This window comes from Hyperolius riggenbachi, chromosome 10, assembly GCF_040937935.1.
Source record: "Hyperolius riggenbachi isolate aHypRig1 chromosome 10, aHypRig1.pri, whole genome shotgun sequence".
Classification (NCBI taxonomy): Eukaryota; Metazoa; Chordata; class Amphibia; order Anura; family Hyperoliidae; genus Hyperolius; species Hyperolius riggenbachi.
In genome coordinates this window covers 214,111,796-214,132,260 of record NC_090655.1, presented here as the reverse complement: position 1 = coordinate 214,132,260, position 20,465 = coordinate 214,111,796, and the positions used below count along the sequence as shown (strand labels likewise).

The 20,465-nt window shown below is 41.9% G+C and overlaps 2 protein-coding genes across 7 annotated transcripts in view; both read left to right on the top strand.

The window, feature by feature from the left end:
* Positions 1 to 3,420, top strand: part of LOC137534445 (oocyte zinc finger protein XlCOF22-like) — a 34,074-nt gene extending 30,654 nt beyond the window's left edge. For all 4 annotated transcript variants that reach the window (XM_068255936.1, XM_068255937.1, XM_068255938.1 and 1 more), the window contains one exon: positions 105 to 3,420. In XM_068255936.1, the coding sequence (XP_068112037.1) occupies positions 105 to 1,189 (1,085 nt within the window). In that variant the 3' untranslated portion in view covers positions 1,190 to 3,420. The remainder of the gene's footprint in view (positions 1 to 104) is intronic.
* A 7,050-nt stretch (positions 3,421 to 10,470) lies between these two features.
* Positions 10,471 to 20,162, top strand: LOC137536260 (oocyte zinc finger protein XlCOF22-like). 3 transcript variants are annotated; one of them, XM_068258397.1, is made up of 5 exons: positions 10,471 to 10,518; positions 12,765 to 13,080; positions 15,091 to 15,167; positions 17,011 to 17,589; positions 19,060 to 20,162. In XM_068258397.1, exons 4-5 carry the CDS (start codon positions 17,052 to 17,054, stop codon positions 20,142 to 20,144), a joined length of 1,623 nt encoding a protein of 540 aa, XP_068114498.1. In that variant the 5' UTR covers positions 10,471 to 10,518; positions 12,765 to 13,080; positions 15,091 to 15,167; positions 17,011 to 17,051; the 3' UTR covers positions 20,145 to 20,162. The 3 variants fall into 3 exon arrangements, with proteins under 3 accessions (XP_068114498.1, XP_068114500.1, XP_068114499.1); XM_068258398.1 differs by lacking the exon at positions 10,471 to 10,518 and adding an exon at positions 10,730 to 10,803; XM_068258399.1 differs by lacking the exon at positions 15,091 to 15,167.
* Positions 20,163 to 20,465: the final 303 nt, after the last annotated feature.

Here is a 20,465-nt window from a genome sequence, read left to right as displayed (position 1 = left end):
CACACATGCCAGAGTGACAGCATTCACTGTTAGAGCCACATGCATGACTGCAGACTACAAACAGGAGAATGGCTGTTCTTTAACTATTATCGTTTCTCCAATAGATGGACCGGATGTTGGAGACATCTCGGAGGAGCACCTTATTTCATCTCCAGATTATAATGCAGAAGATGATGGCATCACACAATGTTCTCCAGGAGGAAACCCCATTACTGGAAATACACATCAGAGACTTTACCAGGAGGAGAGATCACCAGATCCCTTTAATCCTGAGGAATCTTCTGATAGATCACTTCCTGTTACTACAGACATACATCCACTATGTCACAGTGCCCACACATCAAGAAATCTGTGTAATCCAGAGGACTCTTTTGTTACCTCAAATATGCAACCAAGATTTAGATCAAACAGTAATTCTAAAAACAAGAGATTGTCTTCTGGTGAATCAAATTTTAAAGATATTCCTGGCCTTGTCTTACATCAGAGAGTTCTTTCAGGTAAATATCCACTTTCATGTTCAGAGTGTGGGAAAAGTTTTATTTATAAAAGCGCCCTTATTACGCACCAGATAGCAGGGGAGCGCCCTTTCGCTTGCAAAGAGTGTGGGAAATGTTTCACTAAGAAAACCCGACTCCTTAGACACCAGAGAATTCACTTAGGTGAGCGTCCTTTTTCATGCTTAGAGTGTGGGAAAGGATTTAACCAGAAAGAAGGCCTTCTTGAGCATCAGAGAAGTCACACTGGAGGGAATCCTTTTTTTTGTTCAGAGTGTGGGAAATGTTTCACTCGCAAAAGAAACCTTCTTAACCACCAGAGAATACACACGGGGGAGCGTCCTTTCTCGTGTTCAGACTGTGGGAAAAGCTTTTCTGAGAAAGGATACCTTAGCATTCACCAGAGAATTCACACTGGTGACCGTCCATACTCATGTTCAGAGTGTGGGAAAGGATTCTCTGTAAAAGGGTACCTTCGTAAACACCAGAAAATTCACACAGGCGAGTGCCCATACATATGTTCAGAGTGTGGGAAAGGTTTTCCAGAGAAAGGTTACCTTTATAAACACCAGAGAAGTCATACAGGGGAGCGGCCTTTTTCATGTGACGAGTGTGGGAAACGGTTCTCTATGAAAGGAAACCTGCGGAAACACCAAAGAACTCACACCGATAAAGAACAACTAGTTTCACGGTGAGAACGAGGGAAAGGTTTCCTTCATAAACTAGATTCTCACAAATGCTAGGAAATTCCTAGCGCTGTATCTTAGGAGTGTGGGAAAAGTTTACAAGCAAGCTGTTATTACTCAGGCAGGCTTCTTTTCCATGTTCAGAGTGTGGGAAATGTTTACTACACTTTTTTTCCCATCTGGATAAGAATATCTATTTATTGAAAAAAAAAATAGAAGAATGATGCTCAGAATTATACGGTACTGCAACACAGGAGCAACCTGGCACAAATCCAGCAACTGTACAAAAATATATGACCAAGGCACAGACCGTATTAATATAGCGTAACTTTATTTGCCAAACACTTGACAGACAATCCCATGGGAAACATGATAAACCCCCTAAAAACATGAATCAGGGACACCCCCGGCAACCAGCAATGAGCTCCTAGCTGTCAACCACATCACCCCTCATACACAACAGCACACCACACCAGCTGGCCAGCACTCACACTACAGCGCTGTGTCCAGCAATGAAGGGGTGCCTCGTCTGTTGGAGTCAAAAATGTATGCCGCAGTTTAAGCAGAAAGGAAGCTTCATACATCACCGCCTAGCTGGGTTAGCAAATCACTTGCTCATCCTCTCCTAAGGCAGCAAAGTGATCCGGTCTCTGGATGACACTTGGTGCAGCCGCAGCGGCAAGATGCTGCAACCCACAGGGCTAGTTTGCCTGGGACGTCCCTGGTTCAGCCTCCACTCCACCTTTTTATTGTTCAAAATATTTACACTACAGAGTATCTTTATTTATGTCAATGTGTGAGAAGAGATTTGTTCATAAAGAATCCTTTTTACCCACCAGCAATCTTATAGAGGTCAGTTTTAAATACACTTGTTGTATTTGGTTGTGTCATATATGGCATATATATAAACATAGAGATAAAGTAATTGGCTTCCCCCTAAATTGGCCTTAGACCTTAGTCTATGCATATACATATGCATATACATGCACTTCACGAGACATACATATATGACTATGGTAGGGACTAGATTGTGAGCTCCTCTGAGAGACAGTTATCGACAAGACAATAAACTATGTACAGTGCTTCGTAATATGTTGGCGCTATATAAATAAATAAATAAATAAATACAGCGTGACAATACAGGATAACAAAGGTGCAAGAACTAGCTTCATTTCATTTTACAGGAAGATGGGTAGAACACACCTTTTATATATTTTGCATGGAGTACCTCTTTAACACTGCATACACCACAAGATAAAGTCGTGTAAAACAACAGACGAGAGACTGTTCCATGATCTTATCAAATGTTTATCAATGTGATGTGAATGACAGCGGAAGATTGCAAATGATTGCCAACCAATAGGATTGTTAAATAAAGCAGGATGTAGGGGACAGTGCTGAAGACTTTGTGGATGAATTGTTTACAAATAGTTCGTGGCTCTGTACACACTGCTGACGATAAACGATAATCTGCTGAAGTGATCCATCATTAAAAATGACCAAGTACCGTCATGGATTGTTCGATTAAAGTGTATCCGAGGTGACATGTGACATGATGAGGTAAACATGTTTATGTACAGTGCAAAACATATTCATAACCAGGCTGTTTTACTTGTTTTTTTTTTTTTTTTGCTGACTGAAATTTTTAGGCATGGAAGTGACCGATTCTGTCTTGTCTGTACCTTTTTGGGAATACTGTATCGTGAACCTCACTGATAAGTAAATTACAGCCATTAAAATTTTCCTGGCAGAATACATTTACTGAGGGCAAGGAGAGATAAAATACATAAACTATTGACATTTTTTTTAAACTCTGGAACACTTAATAGGCTGCCACTGATTAGAGACCATAAAACATTCAACCTATTTTGTAAAGCAACGAAGACCTTGGGATACTTTCAAAAAAGTCATTTGTAGGAGGATAAATATAATTGTTTATCTCATCAGTTTATTTTCACCTCATGTTCGCTTTAAGCCGGGGATGTAAAACCGGTCCTACGAGGGCCGAGGTCCTCACACATTTTTGACACAGCTCAAATTAATTGATGGGACTGAATCAGGAAAGGTGTGGTCCATCAGGTAGAACACATTCCTCTATCAGTCCATCCGAAACACTGGCATGGATCTGGCCCTCCTGGCCTGGAGTTCCACACCTGTGCCTTAAGCTGTCATTTGTGCTTTGGAGTTTTAAGCGACATCTGATGGATAAGTCCTTCATCGTTCGCTTTTATCGTTTTTTTTCCTCCCTGTGTTTGAGGCTTAAAGGCACACTGTAGGGGGGTCAGGGGAAAATGAGTTGAAGTTACCCGGAGCTTCTAATGGTCCCCCACAGACATCCTGCGCCCACGCAGCCACTCCCCAATGCTCCGGCCCCGCCTCTGGTTCACTTCTGGAATTTCAGACTTTAAAGTCTGAAAACCACTGCGCCTGCGTTGCCGTGTCCTCACTCCCGCTGATGGCACCAGGAGCGTACTGCGCAGGCCTAGTATGGTCTGTGCCTGCGCCGTGCGCTCCTGGTGACTTCAGGGGAAGCGAGGACACGGCAATGCAGGTGCAGTGGTTTTCAGACTTTAAAGTCTGGAATTCCAGAAGTGAACCAGAGGCGGGGTCGGAGCATCGGGAAGTGGCTGTGCGGGCACATGATGCCTGCGGGGGACCATTAGAAGCCCCGGGTAACTTCAACTCATTTTCCCCTGACCCCCCTACAGTGTCCCTTTAAGGTAACACGTACCATCACTTACCCTGTTTATCTATAATTAATGTCTGCTGTGATCAGTGTGGTTTGGTCATTGCTGTAATGGTTGTTTCTTTTCCTCTGTGCTGTTCTCTGTTCTTGTTACTGTGAGCTGTGTGACGTTTTCTGCTGTAGCATTTTAATTTATTGTGTTGTATGAAAAACACGACAGTAAAATCAAAGTCCGGATCTGTGTTCTCTATTTTTTTTTTTTTACTTAAATTCTGTTCTTGATCTTTTGTGGTCTCTAGGCTGGTCACATAATTAGTGTACAAAATCATGGCTTTGCCTGGCTGTTCATTTACATTTTCCGGCCATGGTTTTGCATCTGGGAAATGTTTTTTTTGTGTGTGAAATTTTGCAGAAAAAAACCTGTATATTGGACATGCATGTGGCATGTGGGAAGTAGATGCATGTAGTCAGTTTTTTTTTAATGTGACACTGATGCAAAAGCAAAAATGCAAAAGAATAGAAAACAATTGGGCAATCCTCTTTAGCTCATAGAAAGGGATTGCAGGTACATTTCTCTGGGTTCGATGCTACTAGCAAACGCACGTGAATAGCAACGTCCGTGACTAGCCCTAGTGTGTGCCCAGCCTAAAGCTAAAAATTCCTTTAACGGGTTGCACTCAACAAACCTGTTAGTGCCAAGGGTGCATACACACATCAGATGGCCCTCATACTGTATGAAGGCTGTTAAATTGTCCAACCAAAATTGGATGTGTGTATGCATCATACAACTTTACAAATACCATGAGCTTTGTCATGGAAAAAAATATGCTAAATTACTCAGTCTGCAATATCCTGAACTAACACTGGAGGCCACCTGCACACTTTCCATTGAGACCAGCTTCTTGCACATAACCATCTCTAGTGCATTGGGCTGCTTTCTTGTTGCTTGCAAGTTTATCTCCGTGATGACTGCAGTCTGGCCCGTCTTGTTACTTGTGCAATATGCCGGCAACTGCATGGGGCGTGATTGAGCAAGAAGAGTGCGGAGACAGCGACAGACAGGTAAAGTATTAATGTACTAGTAGACCTAAGCCCGTTTAAAAACGGGCTCCAGGTCTTTTTTTAACGCCGCTGGCGCCGCCAGTCACTGCGCATGCGCGCGCACCCGCTGCATACACGTAACTGCCGGCCCACCAACCTCCCTCCCTGGTCTCTCCAGCTGTACAAAATTACCAGGGACGCTGCTACACTACTGGACGCAGCGACACAGGGCTTTTATTATAAAGGATAGGCATGGGGAGGTGTACAAGTACAATTGGAGGGATGCGGCGTTGGATTTCTGTTGCGTTCGTTATTATTACTCGCCTTTACCACACTGCACTTGATAGTGCAGGCTGGCCCAATATTTTCTAGCATGTCTGATCGATACATGCAACCAATTTCTGCACAAAATTGGTTGGATTGCCGATCCGGTGTAGTGAAAATTTTTGCTACCCATCATATTTTGCAACTTGCCATAGAGGACAGTGTAGGACTGTGTAGGCGTGGCTCCTCTCTGTTAACACGCCTGTAATTTTTTGCAACCACAGATCCCATTGAGCTAGAAGGGGGATTGTTCCCTCCAGGGGGGGTTATTAGTTGAGCAAGAGGGGGGATTGTTCCCTCCAGGGGGGTTATTAGTTGAGCAAGAGGGGGGGATTGTTCCCTGGGGCGGGGGTTATTGTTCCCTCCATGGGGGGTTATTAGTTGAGCAAGAGGGGGGATTGTTCCCTCCAGGGGGGGGTTATTAGTTGAGCAAGAGGGGGGGATTGTCCCCTGGGGGGGGGTGTTATTAGTTGAGCAAGAGAGGGGATTGTTCCCTCCAGGGGGGGTTATTAGTTGAGCAAGAGGGGAGGGTTCTGTGTGAGAATAGGGTTTGGTTGGGTTGCATTTTCTGATACAGATAGGTTAAAGTCAATGGTTAGGTTGCACTTTCTGATAGCTATACGTATAAATAAATGCAACCGGTTGCAAAATCTGATAAAGTTGCAAAAAATTTCACCACACCGGCATGCTCTTGGTGGCACGATTTTCATCAAATTAGATAGTTATCAAATCTGATGGTCGATCAGATGTATGGCCACCTTTATGAGTCTGTGTTTCCTGATAGGAAGGTGCCTGTGTATGCTCAACCTATTGGCTGTTCTGGAGGATAAAAGGGGAAAATGCAAGAAAAACAGAAATCCAAAAGCAGGGCAATTCAAATGTTGTTAGCTTAAAGAAAAAACAAGACTGTAACCAAGAAATGAACTTCATCCCAATCAGTAGCTGATACCCCCTTTTACATGAGAAATCTTTTCCTTTTCTCAAACGGATGGGGTCTGTATGGCTAATATTGTGGTGAAATCCCTCCCACAGTGTGATGTTAGGACCATGTTCCTGACAGTTTCCTGTCTGTGAACCTCATAGCATTGTGGGAAATAGCTGTTTACAGCTGTTTCCAACTGCCAAAAAAGCAAGCAGCATCTCCTTCCACTGACCTCACCTGCTAGCAATGAAACTGTCCCTATGTAATAAATATCAGAAAGTAAATCAGGGAGAGGGAAGATTTTACAATGGGTAAACACTGACTAAATCATTTATACATAATTATTGTAAAAATTAAGCACTTTTTATTACATCATTTTCACTGGAGTTCCTCTTTAAACTGCAACATTCTTGAATAATAAACAACAATTTAACATTCTATTTTCACCTCAAAACAGTCAGAAATAAGAATTCAGGAAATTGTAACAGGTGATTTAATAAAGGCTGTTTATACTTGTGCCACGTAATTATGTTACATGATAGAACTGCATCTGCATATCCACACATTCATGTGTTATACTGTATATTCCAAATACTGATCCTGATGATCTGACAAGGCAGGAAGTTACAGAAATCTAATCCTATAACAACTATTGTTACTGCAAATAAAAAGGCATTACACACAGTACTCAAACTTCCTGATACTACAAGTGCTCTAGCACAGCTACAGATGATATACTACTACAAGTGCAGCATACAGAAAGGAAAGGGTGTGATGCCCAGAACAGGAAGTAGGGAAGAGCATAGACAGGAAGAATGGCAGGCATGAGCAGGAAGTGATGTCAGAAGCTGAGAGGAGACATTGCTGAGACTGGCAGCAGGAGAGTGGAGGTAATTGTGTATATATATATATATATATATATATATATATATATATATATATATATATATATATATATATATATATATATAATGTTTTACTAGTGTCATTTGATACTTCAGAGGTTCTTTGATGAGCACATAGGCAGTAAGTAGAAGTGGGGAAGGGGATGTGGACTGAGGCAGGAGGAAAGCAGAGGGTATTTGGTGCACAGCAACCCCTCCTTATTTAGCATATATGCTCAACACACACTACACTTGGTTAGTGCAAATTGCTATTATTGTATTGTTGGGATGTAATGTTCAGCCCTTTATTAAAATTCTGTTTACTACCCTGGCTAACCTTTTTTGGAAGGCTGAGACTCCTGGCTTTTCTCTAAACCAGGTCCCGAGTCAGTGCGATGCCCCATTCGCAAGTTAGAGGGTCTTGTAGGAAGGGTGTCCCCTGCACTTAGCTGCAGAGAGCTTATGTAGTGGAATCGAATCTCCAGCCCTGGCCATTAAGACACACAGAGAGAGGAGACAAGGGTGCATTACTGGTGTGTTCATCCTACTGTAATAAACAATACCAGGCACTGGAGACTTGTGAAGACACCGAGTCATGCTGAGGAGGAGGAAGGAGACCTTCCAGGTGCACTGCTGATCATTGTGACGGGTTCATCCTGGAAGATCACGTTGGGTTTGTCTCACTCTTTGCAGGCCGATGCAGGGGACATCGCTCCTTCATCACTTCCTAACTCAGGAACTGTGCATCCCACTGACCCTGATGGAACAAAAGCCTAGACTCTCGACTTTCCAACCATGCTTTGCTGTTACCAGGAGAGTAAATAGAATTTCAACAGTAGTCTGCCAAACTCAGTGGATGGGTTGATACATAAGTACTACTATTTTTCCAGAGATAAAAGAAGCATTGTAATATATGAACAGTATCATTCAGCTAGTTTATAAAGCAATTGGTCCTAGGAGGTGGTGTAGTCAGCATTCATATGCCAGAGATGTCTTTAAAGGACGACTGAATTAAGAAGTATATGGAGACTGCCATATTTATTTCCTTTTAAACAATACTAGTTGCCTGGCAGCTCTGCTGATCTATTTGGTTGCATTACTGTCTGAATAGCACCAGACATGCCGCTAATATTGTCAGTTCTGATAATAATGTCAAGAAACGCCGGATCTGCTGCATGCTTGTGCCTAATGGCTACAAGTATTAGAGGCAGAGGATCAGCAGGATAGCCAGGCAACTGGTATTGCTCATAAGGAAATAATATGACAGCCCCCATATTCCTCTAGTTTCAGTTGTCCTTTAAACTAAGCATGCAGTAAGCTGTGGTACCCACTGGGAATGTGTGTCCAAGGTGGCACAACTTTGTTATATGTTACTGAATCTGCCCCTTAGTGTGCTGAGACTTTCACAGCAGAGCCCTCCTCTCCCTGAAGCATGTTTAGCCCTGCAGTTTACCATAGAGAGCCTTTGGAAGCCATGCTAACAGCTTATTTGTTACATGCCCTTTTTGGAAAACTCTATGGGCTTGATTCACAAAGCGGTGCTAACAGTTAGCACGTGAAGTGCCGTTCGCGGACTTTTGTGCACGCAAAGTACCGTGATTCGCGCGATCGCAGACTTTTGCGCACGCGATTTGCGCATATCGTAACTGTACTGCATAACTGTTAGCACCGCTTTGTGAATCAAGCCCTATGAGAGTCTAGTAGAAGTTAGCGTATTTGTTGCTGCTGATAGCTGAATCTTAGCTATGCCTTATGATTTATTTAGTTTTCTACTGGGGGAACAGGGAATACAGGCAGGGAGAGGAATTATCATGTAAACATTCACTTCTCCATGACAAATGACTAATCACTTATTATTTGTACAGCATGTAAGAATTTCTCATGAAGGACTCTTTCACACCAAATAAGGCTGAACGCAAATCCACTGCAATTGTGTAGTGTTTTTTTGTTTTTGTTCTGTTTGTTTTGTTTATTCAATTCACACGGGAAGCATTTCTGTGTGGGTTTTCTTGCATTTATTGTTTTACTATAATTTTTTTGTATAAGTATTTTTTTGCATCTGTAACTTTTTTTGTGTGTGTATGCATTTCTGTATCCTCTGAGAGACAGTTATCGACAAGACAATAAACTATGTACAGTGCTTCGTAATATGTTGGCGCTATATAAATAAATAAATAAATAAATACAGCGTGACAATACAGGATAACAAAGGTGCAAGAACTAGCTTCATTTCATTTTACAGGAAGATGGGTAGAACACACCTTTTATATATTTTGCATGGAGTACCTCTTTAACACTGCATACACCACAAGATAAAGTCGTGTAAAACAACAGACGAGAGACTGTTCCATGATCTTATCAAATGTTTATCAATGTGATGTGAATGACAGCGGAAGATTGCAAATGATTGCCAACCAATAGGATTGTTAAATAAAGCAGGATGTAGGGGACAGTGCTGAAGACTTTGTGGATGAATTGTTTACAAATAGTTCGTGGCTCTGTACACACTGCTGACGATAAACGATAATCTGCTGAAGTGATCCATCATTAAAAATGACCAAGTACCGTCATGGATTGTTCGATTAAAGTGTATCCGAGGTGACATGTGACATGATGAGGTAAACATGTTTATGTACAGTGCAAAACATATTCATAACCAGGCTGTTTTACTTGTTTTTTTTTTTTTTTGCTGACTGAAATTTTTAGGCATGGAAGTGACCGATTCTGTCTTGTCTGTACCTTTTTGGGAATACTGTATCGTGAACCTCACTGATAAGTAAATTACAGCCATTAAAATTTTCCTGGCAGAATACATTTACTGACCTCACCTGCTAGCAATGAAACTGTCCCTATGTAATAAATATCAGAAAGTAAATCAGGGAGAGGGAAGATTTTACAATGGGTAAACACTGACTAAATCATTTATACATAATTATTGTAAAAATTAAGCACTTTTTATTACATCATTTTCACTGGAGTTCCTCTTTAAACTGCAACATTCTTGAATAATAAACAACAATTTAACATTCTATTTTCACCTCAAAACAGTCAGAAATAAGAATTCAGGAAATTGTAACAGGTGATTTAATAAAGGCTGTTTATACTTGTGCCACGTAATTATGTTACATGATAGAACTGCATCTGCATATCCACACATTCATGTGTTATACTGTATATTCCAAATACTGATCCTGATGATCTGACAAGGCAGGAAGTTACAGAAATCTAATCCTATAACAACTATTGTTACTGCAAATAAAAAGGCATTACACACAGTACTCAAACTTCCTGATACTACAAGTGCTCTAGCACAGCTACAGATGATATACTACTACAAGTGCAGCATACAGAAAGGAAAGGGTGTGATGCCCAGAACAGGAAGTAGGGAAGAGCATAGACAGGAAGAATGGCAGGCATGAGCAGGAAGTGATGTCAGAAGCTGAGAGGAGACATTGCTGAGACTGGCAGCAGGAGAGTGGAGGTAATTGTATATATATATATATATATATATATATATATATATATATATATATATATATATATATATATATATATATATATATATATATATATATATATATATATATATATATATATAATGTTTTACTAGTGTCATTTGATACTTCAGAGGTTCTTTGTTGAGCACATAGGCAGTAAGTAGAAGTGGGGAAGGGGATGTGGACTGAGGCAGGAGGAAAGCAGAGGGTATTTGGTGCACAGCAACCCCTCCTTATTTAGCATATATGCTCAACACACACTACACTTGGTTAGTGCAAATTGCTATTATTGTATTGTTGGGATGTAATGTTCAGCCCTTTATTAAAATTCTGTTTACTACCCTGGCTAACCTTTTTTGGAAGGCTGAGACTCCTGGCTTTTCTCTAAACCAGGTCCCGAGTCAGTGCGATGCCCCATTCGCAAGTTAGAGGGTCTTGTAGGAAGGGTGTCCCCTGCACTTAGCTGCAGAGAGCTTATGTAGTGGAATCGAATCTCCAGCCCTGGCCATTAAGACACACAGAGAGAGGAGACAAGGGTGCATTACTGGTGTGTTCATCCTACTGTAATAAACAATACCAGGCACTGGAGACTTGTGAAGACACCGAGTCATGCTGAGGAGGAGGAAGGAGACCTTCCAGGTGCACTGCTGATCATTGTGACGGGTTCATCCTGGAAGATCACGTTGGGTTTGTCTCACTCTTTGCAGGCCGATGCAGGGGACATCGCTCCTTCATCACTTCCTAACTCAGGAACTGTGCATCCCACTGACCCTGATGGAACAAAAGCCTAGACTCTCGACTTTCCAACCATGCTTTGCTGTTACCAGGAGAGTAAATAGAATTTCAACAGTAGTCTGCCAAACTCAGTGGATGGGTTGATACATAAGTACTACTATTTTTCCAGAGATAAAAGAAGCATTGTAATATATGAACAGCATCATTCAGCTAGTTTATAAAGCAATTGGTCCTAGGAGGTGGTGTAGTCAGCATTCATATGCCAGAGATGTCTTTAAAGGACGACTGAATTAAGAAGTATATGGAGACTGCCATATTTATTTCCTTTTAAACAATACTAGTTGCCTGGCAGCTCTGCTGATCTATTTGGTTGCATTACTGTCTGAATAGCACCAGACATGCCGCTAATATTGTCAGTTCTGATAATAATGTCAAGAAACGCCGGATCTGCTGCATGCTTGTGCCTAATGGCTACAAGTATTAGAGGCAGAGGATCAGCAGGATAGCCAGGCAACTGGTATTGCTCATAAGGAAATAATATGACAGCCCCCATATTCCTCTAGTTTCAGTTGTCCTTTAAACTAAGCATGCAGTAAGCTGTGGTACCCACTGGGAATGTGTGTCCAAGGTGGCACAACTTTGTTATATGTTACTGAATCTGCCCCTTAGTGTGCTGAGACTTTCACAGCAGAGCCCTCCTCTCCCTGAAGCATGTTTAGCCCTGCAGTTTACCATAGAGAGCCTTTGGAAGCCATGCTAACAGCTTATTTGTTACATGCCCTTTTTGGAAAACTCTATGGGCTTGATTCACAAAGCGGTGCTAACAGTTAGCACGTGAAGTGCCGTTCGCGGACTTTTGTGCACGCAAAGTACCGTGATTCGCGCGATCGCAGACTTTTGCGCACGCGATTTGCGCATATCGTAACTGTACTGCATAACTGTTAGCACCGCTTTGTGAATCAAGCCCTATGAGAGTCTAGTAGAAGTTAGCGTATTTGTTGCTGCTGATAGCTGAATCTTAGCTATGCCTTATGATTTATTTAGTTTTCTACTGGGGGAACAGGGAATACAGGCAGGGAGAGGAATTATCATGTAAACATTCACTTCTCCATGACAAATGACTAATCACTTATTATTTGTACAGCATGTAAGAATTTCTCATGAAGGACTCTTTCACACCAAATAAGGCTGAACGCAAATCCACTGCAATTGTGTAGTGTTTTTTTGTTTTTGTTCTGTTTGTTTTGTTTATTCAATTCACACGGGAAGCATTTCTGTGTGGGTTTTCTTGCATTTATTGTTTTACTATAATTTTTTTGTATAAGTATTTTTTTGCATCTGTAACTTTTTTTGTGTGTGTATGCATTTCTGTATGTTTTGCATTTTTCCAGCGCAAGAGGGGAAACATGTTTTTACAAGTGTTGACAAGATTAGGCAGACAATATGCACAATACATGTTTTGATTTTTTTTCTTGTATTTCTATTCATTTTACAGAAAAGCAAATACATAAAAAATGGAGCATGTTCTGTTTTTGCATTTGAAGAACAATCCAAATGTAGCAGTGTGAAATGTCTCCAAGATTGATGTCATCCTGACAATGACCTTGCATTTGGAAAAAGGCCAACATAAGAAACTCTACAAGATCGTAATGTGCCTGGATGGTGACTGTGTCATTGTGTATGTCGGGTTCCTATAAGGAGTCAGGATGTCACTCTCTGTTTCTGCATGGAGGAGTGGCAGTATATGGAAGGACATAAGGATCTCCACAAGAACATCATGATGGAGCATCAGCTGCTCCTCATATCATCAGGTAAGGGGGCACTTTAATGTCTTATGCCTGGTACACACCTGTCGCCCAGCAGGGATTGGTACATTATCCCTTGGGTGACAGTGCAGTGTTGAAGCTGTACAGATGCGTTACTAGTCTCCAACCTAGCGACGCATCTGTAACCCATGAGATGGAGAGAGGGGAGATTGCTAAAGATCCGGCATGCCAGATCTTTAGCAAATGTCGGAGGGTTACTGTATACACACTACATTGACTCTCGATCTTGGCCGAGGTGGTCTTTTTAGTCTATCCAGCGTGTGTATGTAGCATTATAGAGGTAAGATCCACCTAGATCTCCCATGACCTGACAGAAACAATGGGATTAATGCAGTAACGTTTATGTAACACTTGTAGCGCACTTGAGACCGGTTTCAGACTATTGGTTGACAGCAGTGGTGCGTTGTGGCCTAGGGGCCGCACCACCAAAAACAGGCCTTTGGGGATTACCGCGTTAGTATGCGGTATTCCCCTTCTGGCTGAGATCCAAACAGAAAGTAATGCTCGTTTGCGGTCACTTCCTGTTTCATAAAATACGGACGTACCTGGAAGCGTATTGTAAAAAATACGCTTCCGCACATGTGAACTGCACTGCCGCTGCCATCCTTTTGTAAATCCCTGCGTTGCCATAGACTTACTTGACTTCTGGTCTGCCGCAGTTCGACGCAGAACCGTGCGGTAAGGTAGGTCTATCCGAGACCTGCGAAAACTTCACTTCTGTTGCATCGTGCTGTACCGCGGTAGTATGAAGTCTCCATAGACTTTCATTTTCCTGCGGTATGGTGCGGTAATATTACCGCACCGCCCCAGTATGAAACCACCCTCAAGGTTAGTGCAGGTTATGCAAATTATGTGACAAGTGTTATGCAAATAACATAGGCGTGTTATGCAGGCAACATAGGCTTTGCTCATTAGAGCACACCTAAAGTGAGAAAAATATGAGGGTTGATATTTTAAACAATGCACATTGCCTTGCTGTCCTGCGGATTCTACACTACTATAAAGTCTAATGCTGGGAATACACGGCTCGATTTTCCACTCAATTCTCCCGCTCGATCGTTTCGCCGCTCGATTTCCGCGGGCAATTCTCTTATCTTCCGCTCATTTTTCTTATCTTTTTCCATTGTCCTCTATGCGGAATCGAGCGGTGAAACGATCGGGCCGGAGATCAGAGATGTCGGAAATTATCAATCGAGCCATCTTAATGGCTCAAAATCGAGCCATGTATTCCCAGCATAAAGGGGCCCATACACTGGTCGATTCCTGACATCGATCGACAACCGATTTGACCGATCTGATCGAATCAGCTTGAAATCGATGCAGCAGGAAGCATAATCGATCGCCCAACTGATTGATTTCCGACCGATTGGCTCGATTGGTCCGGATGAAAAAATCTGGGTCGATCGGCTGCTGACAGCAGATCAATGGCCCATACAGTTGTATTGGATCGATTGGTGCAATAATGCATTTCTATTGATTTTCAATAGATTTCATTTTGAAAGCTATTGGAAATCTGTTCCTTGTGTGTGGCACACCTCAGACAGATTCCTGTCAAATTCGACCTGACAGGAATCTTTCTGATGGTCAAATCTGGTGCAAATCTATAAGTGTATGGCCTCCTTAATATTTATTTTAACCATTGACTCTGAACTAGCATGCATAGTAGGCTTGTGACTGGATTAGCCATATGCTTGTTTTAGGTGAGTAATTCAGACGCTCCTGCAGCCAAAGGGATCAGCAGGATGCCAGGCAACTGGTATTGATAAAAGTAAATAAATATGGCAGCCATCCTATCCCTCTTAGTTCAGGGGTACTTTAATGCAGGTAATATGAGCAAAGTATGTGTTGTCTGCATAACATCCTTAAAATATTTGCGTAAGGCATGTTAAGCAATTTGTGTAACTTGCACTAACTATTGCCTACACTATCAGCAGAGTGTAAATGTTAGTGAATCAACCCCAATATATTTAGTTGATGCATATGTACTTCCTATAGGTGGATCCAATAGCAGAAAGCCACGGGTGTTCAGGATTGAAATTACAGGAAGGTTACACATCCCCAACCATTATCAGGTAAATGGAATTAAACATCTATAATTCAAAAGTGAATCTAAATTGTAGGTGGGGTTCCATTCTCTTACATGGCCTAAATGTTCTAATGTTCAAAGCCAAAAATAGAGAAAGAGATGGGCACAGCTGCATAAAATACCCTTTATTGTGGTCAGGTAGACACAATAGTTACAGCAGTGGGGGAAAGGAGATGTCTGACAGCTGTTTCGCAGGGATTAACCCTGCTTCATCAGAGACGTCTTAATCCCTGCGAAACAGCTGTCAGACATCTCCTTTCCCCCCACTGCTGTAACTATTGTCTACCCGGCCACAATAAAGGGTATTTTATGCAGCTGTGCCCATCTCTTTCTCTACTTTTGACTTGGAACTTATGGACTTATGTTTTGGAGCACGCTGCAGGTAAGCCCCATGTGGTTTTTGATCCATTCCTGCCGCATTTAGTGCCAGTTGTGAGAGAACGCGGAAAAGCCGCCGCATGTAACAACAGTAAGGCGGCTGGTTCCGCGTCCAGCACAGCTGTTTGCACGCGGCAGCGTGTGTCTGGTGTGGCTGAGTCTGTTAGTGCACACAGGCGTAGGAATGCTGAGAGGCAGAACTCTTATACTGGGCAAGGAGAGGTCAGATGATCACGCCGATCAGCTGACTCCAGAGCAGTACTCTATTGGTTGATCATTTAGGGGTGGTGCCCGAGAGCACAACTCCATATATAATTACTGCTGGCCAGTCTCAAGTTGTCTGCCGTTGCGAACATTACGCGGAAGCACTCAGACCTTAGTCAGATCCAACAGTGTGTTTGAACCAGGTGGACCTGGGAATTCACACTGAGCTAGATTACTTGTATTGTTATTCTGTTTATGCTTAGACTAGTTCCAGGGTGTAGAGACCACGGACCTCACACCCAGACTAGGGAACTCGCATTATCATTTGTGTTATACTCCAGACTAGTTCCAGGGTGCTGAGACCACGGACCTCACACCCAAGACTAGGGAACTTGTGCGATCATTCTGTTATTCATCAGTCTAGTTCCAGGGTGCTGAGACCACAGACCTCGCACCCAAGACTAGGAAACTGTATTATCATTTGTGTTATACTCCAGACTAGTTCCAGGGTGTAGAGACCACAGACCTCACACCCAAGACTAGGGAACTTGTGCGATCATTCTGTTATTCATCAGACTAGTTCCAGGGTGTAGAGACCAAGGACCTCACACCCAGACTAGGCATTGTTTGATATCTGTTATGACCTATTGCTTTCCTGACCACTCCTCTGTCCTCTGATTCGGTACCTCGCATATCTGATACTCTGTTGCCAAACCCTGCTAGCCTTGGACACCGAATCAGCCTTCCGTCTATGTACTTTATCTGACCGTGTGTTGCCGACCTGGCTTGCCCGACCTCGAGAGCTATCTCTCCCATTAAGAGATAGTCTCCAGATCAGATAGTGACATCCACCTTCAAGTGTCACTCACCTTCTGGCCCTTCCTACCTCCAGCCTGACTCCACCCCTTGGAGAGTCTCAGGCTGCTGGAAGGTTTCTGTGTCCTCAAGAGCAGTATTCCTTTACTGCCTTTGATCATCTGCTCAGCAGGTGCGTGACTCAAAGTATTACTGTTACACCAAACACTCACATACCATAGGTGTCCAGAGGTTAGCAATATATCTGTATTGTCGGTGATTCTGCAGATCATCAATAATCAGGTATATATGTGCATTCTTGGTGATACTGCAGATCACCAATAATCAGATTCTCTCTGCGTGCTGACACCAATCGTTACACCAGTCTGTTGCTTCTCTCACCCTTGTTCTAATATTCATATTTAAGAAATATTCATATTCTGTGGTTGTAGGAAGAAGAATTGAATCATCGTAACGTTGCATAAGAAAAGACATGAAGGGTGATGGGCAGTCTACAGAGAAGGGTGAAATTACGAGTTTAATTAAAGAAGAAGAAATGTATGTAAAAGGTGATCAGCAGTCGATGGAGGAGGATGCAATAATGACGACAATTAAAGAGGAAAAAGAAGAGATGTGTGTGACGGGTGATCAGCATCAATCTATGGAGAATGGTGAAGGGAAATTGGCCATTAAGAAGGAAGAAGAGTTGTATGCAGGTCCTGATGGACGGTCTGTGGAGGAAGGTGTAATGATGAGGACAATAAAAGAGGAAGAAGAAGAGCTGTATTTGAGTGATGATCAGCAGTGCATGAGGGAGGGTGAACTGATGGGGACAATGGAAGAAGAGAAAGACAAATATGTGAGGAATAATCAGCTTATGGAGGACGGTAAAATAATGAGGACAATAAAAGAGGAAAGAGAAGAAGATACTTATGTGAGGCATGATCAGCAGTTCATGGAGGATGGTGAAAAGGTGAAGGCAATCAAAGAAGAATGTGAAGAGGAGGACTGCTCAGTTGGTATTGGCTCAGGTAATTATAAAACAAAATTAGACATTCTCGTACAATGGCGAGGGGGGGGGGGGGGGGCGAGGGGGTACGACTTCCCTACATCTTACTATCTTACTTAGTTAATAAGGCAATATGTGGAAACCTCATTGAAAAAGCCATGTATTAGCCGTTTATGTTTATGAGCAGGTTAAGACACCAAGTTTTCTATCCAATCACGTAAATTTGTAGGATGGGCTTGGGGTTACGCGAATGTGCTTTATGATGCTCAGCCAATACACCTGCAATCCTAGTGTGTGCATGGCTAACACCATATTTCTATTGGAAATTACTTTACAGACTAGAAACCAGCATAGCATTGAGCAGCATGAAAGTATGACATGATACATACCAAATATAGGGTGGCTGGTACGTGTAGCTCCTCTAAACAGTGTTTGGACTCACATGCAGGCTGGCATTGTCATGAAAATTTATAGCCTATAATTTAGAGCCCTATAATCACCAGCCTCCATGGTCCATATAGAGGGTAGCCTGAAAGTGAGGCACAGTAAAGTCAGGCTGACTGAGATAAGATTTATTACAACAGAAACATTTATGATAATATTGGAATATTTGCAATGCAGAGTCAAGTTGTAGACTACATAATAAATATAGAGCAGTGGGCAAATGGAATTTGATTTTCGCTATGAAATGAACCTGAGGTGCAACTAAACTTATGAGATACTGAATTCTATGTGCAATACGGATGATAAATAGAACATTAGTAGTATAGAACAGTGTCTTATGTTTTTATTTTCAGTTTTATAACTTAATTTTTAAGATTGCATCAGACTGTCACTGTTGCAGTTGAGATTCCACACTCTGCCTTGTATGGCTGAAAAAGGAGCAGAAGTAATGACCCTTTGAACTTTTTTGCAGCAAAACCTTATCTCCCCTCTACCTGACAGATATCAGCCTTTTAGCTTTTATTTGCTTTTCAGGAAACCAGTCTGAACTCACAAACTCTTGACAAGCTCTTTTGCATAGATAGTTTTTTTTTATAACTCTTGCTGTACTGGAAAACAAAAAGGGACTTCAAATAGTTTTCTTTTTAGCAGGGCTAATAGAAAGGTAAACTATATGTTCCCAACAAATGATGAGGAGATACTGTACACCATATGGAAGGCCCATCTCCATTCCTCAGTATAACATCATGTTCCCAACAAATGAGGAGATACTGTACACCATATGGAAGGCCCATCTCCATTCCTCAGCATAACATCATGTTCCCAACAAATGAGGAGAAGATACTGTACACCATATGAAAGGCCCATCTCCATTCCTTGGAATAAGAATGTTATCAATGTACGGTGTTTGTCAATTTGCAATAGCTGACTTGGATATTCCAGTTATGTGACACAGCTTACTGACACAGGTGACAACATACATGTCTTCTAACTGTAGAATATGAAAATGTAACATGCGTGTAATAGTGATGTTTTTCCTCCCTAACAGGGAGACACGATGTCGGGAGCACCTCAGAGGGACATCTTATGTCACAGCCAGATGATACTGCAGATGAATCTGGTGTCACACAATATTCTCTAGGAGACCCCATTACTGGAATCACACATCACAAATGTTACCAAGCAAATAGAATAATGGCTTCCTCTAGTGATGAGAGGTCTAACATGAAATCACAATCTATCACCTCGAATGTCTACTTACCATTTCACAGAGCCAATCATGCAACAGATCAAACTAATCTGCAGGAATCATCTTTTGATACATCATACCATGATATACATACAAATGATCAGACATTTCCATGTCCTGAATGTGGCAAGTTTTGTAAATCTGAAGCGTCTCTAATAGCGCACCAGAAAAGGCACATGCAACCATTGTCATGTTCAGAGTGCGAGAAATGGTTTAAAAGTAAATCGGAGCTTACCGTACATCAGAGGGTTCATACCAATGAGAGACCCTATCCTTGTTCTGACTGTGGGAAATTGTTTAAAACAAAGTCTCATTTAATTTCTCATCGTAGAGTTCACACCTCCGAAAAAAACTTTTCATGCTCTGAGTGTGATAAATCTTTTAAAACTACAATAGAACTGGTTACACATGAGCGAGTCCACACTGGCGAGAGGCCCTATCCTTGTTCTGAGTGTGGGAAATCATTCAAAACAAAGTCCCAGGTCATTTCCCACCGTAGAGTTCACACAGGTGAAAAAAACTTTTCATGCTCTGAGTGCGAGAAATTATTTAAGACGAAGTCTAAACTTGTGGTCCACCAGAGAAATCACACTGGCGAGAGGCCCTTTCCTTGTTCAGAGTGCGAGAAAACATTTAAGACAAAGTCAGAACTTGTTAGACACCACAGAGTTCACACCGGCGAGAAACCCTTTTCCTGCTCCAGATGCAACAGATGTTTCTCTCACAGAGGGAGCCTCAAAATCCATTTAAATCCCTACAATGGTGAAAATGTCTTTTCCTGCTCAGATTGCAGGAAAGGTTTATCTCTTCAAGGAAACCATTCTATACCCCAGAAGAGTCCACCTTCAAGTTCAGAGTGTGGGGAAGGGTCTCCATTAAAATAAACCAATGAAGTCACATAAGCAAGCATCCTTTCTTCCGATCAGTAATATTTTATAGTATGCTCGACAGCCTGTATGTTGCCATTAGTTACAGCTTTCCTTGGGCTCAATTCACTAAGGGAGGTAGGTTGGTATTTGAGACTTTTTTTTTCAAATTTACTAAGATTTTCAGGCGTACGTACAAAAAGGGCGCCCGGACAAAAAGGGCGCGGGGTGTAAACTCTAAATAATAATTAATAATTAATAGGGTTTATAAAAATAGTGTGCTATATTTCGTTTACAAATAATGTTTAACAAAATTATAAATCATTAAATAATGTTTAT

Excerpts from the sequence above, each read along its gene's own strand:
- LOC137536260 (XM_068258399.1), top strand. The coding sequence starts at position 17,052 with ATGAAGGGTGATGGGCAGTCTACAGAGAAGGGTGAAATTACGAGTTTA. Across the intron at positions 17,590-19,059 it reads CTCAGTTGGTATTGGCTCAG|GGAGACACGATGTCGGGAGC; the intron begins GTAATTATAAAA and ends CCTCCCTAACAG.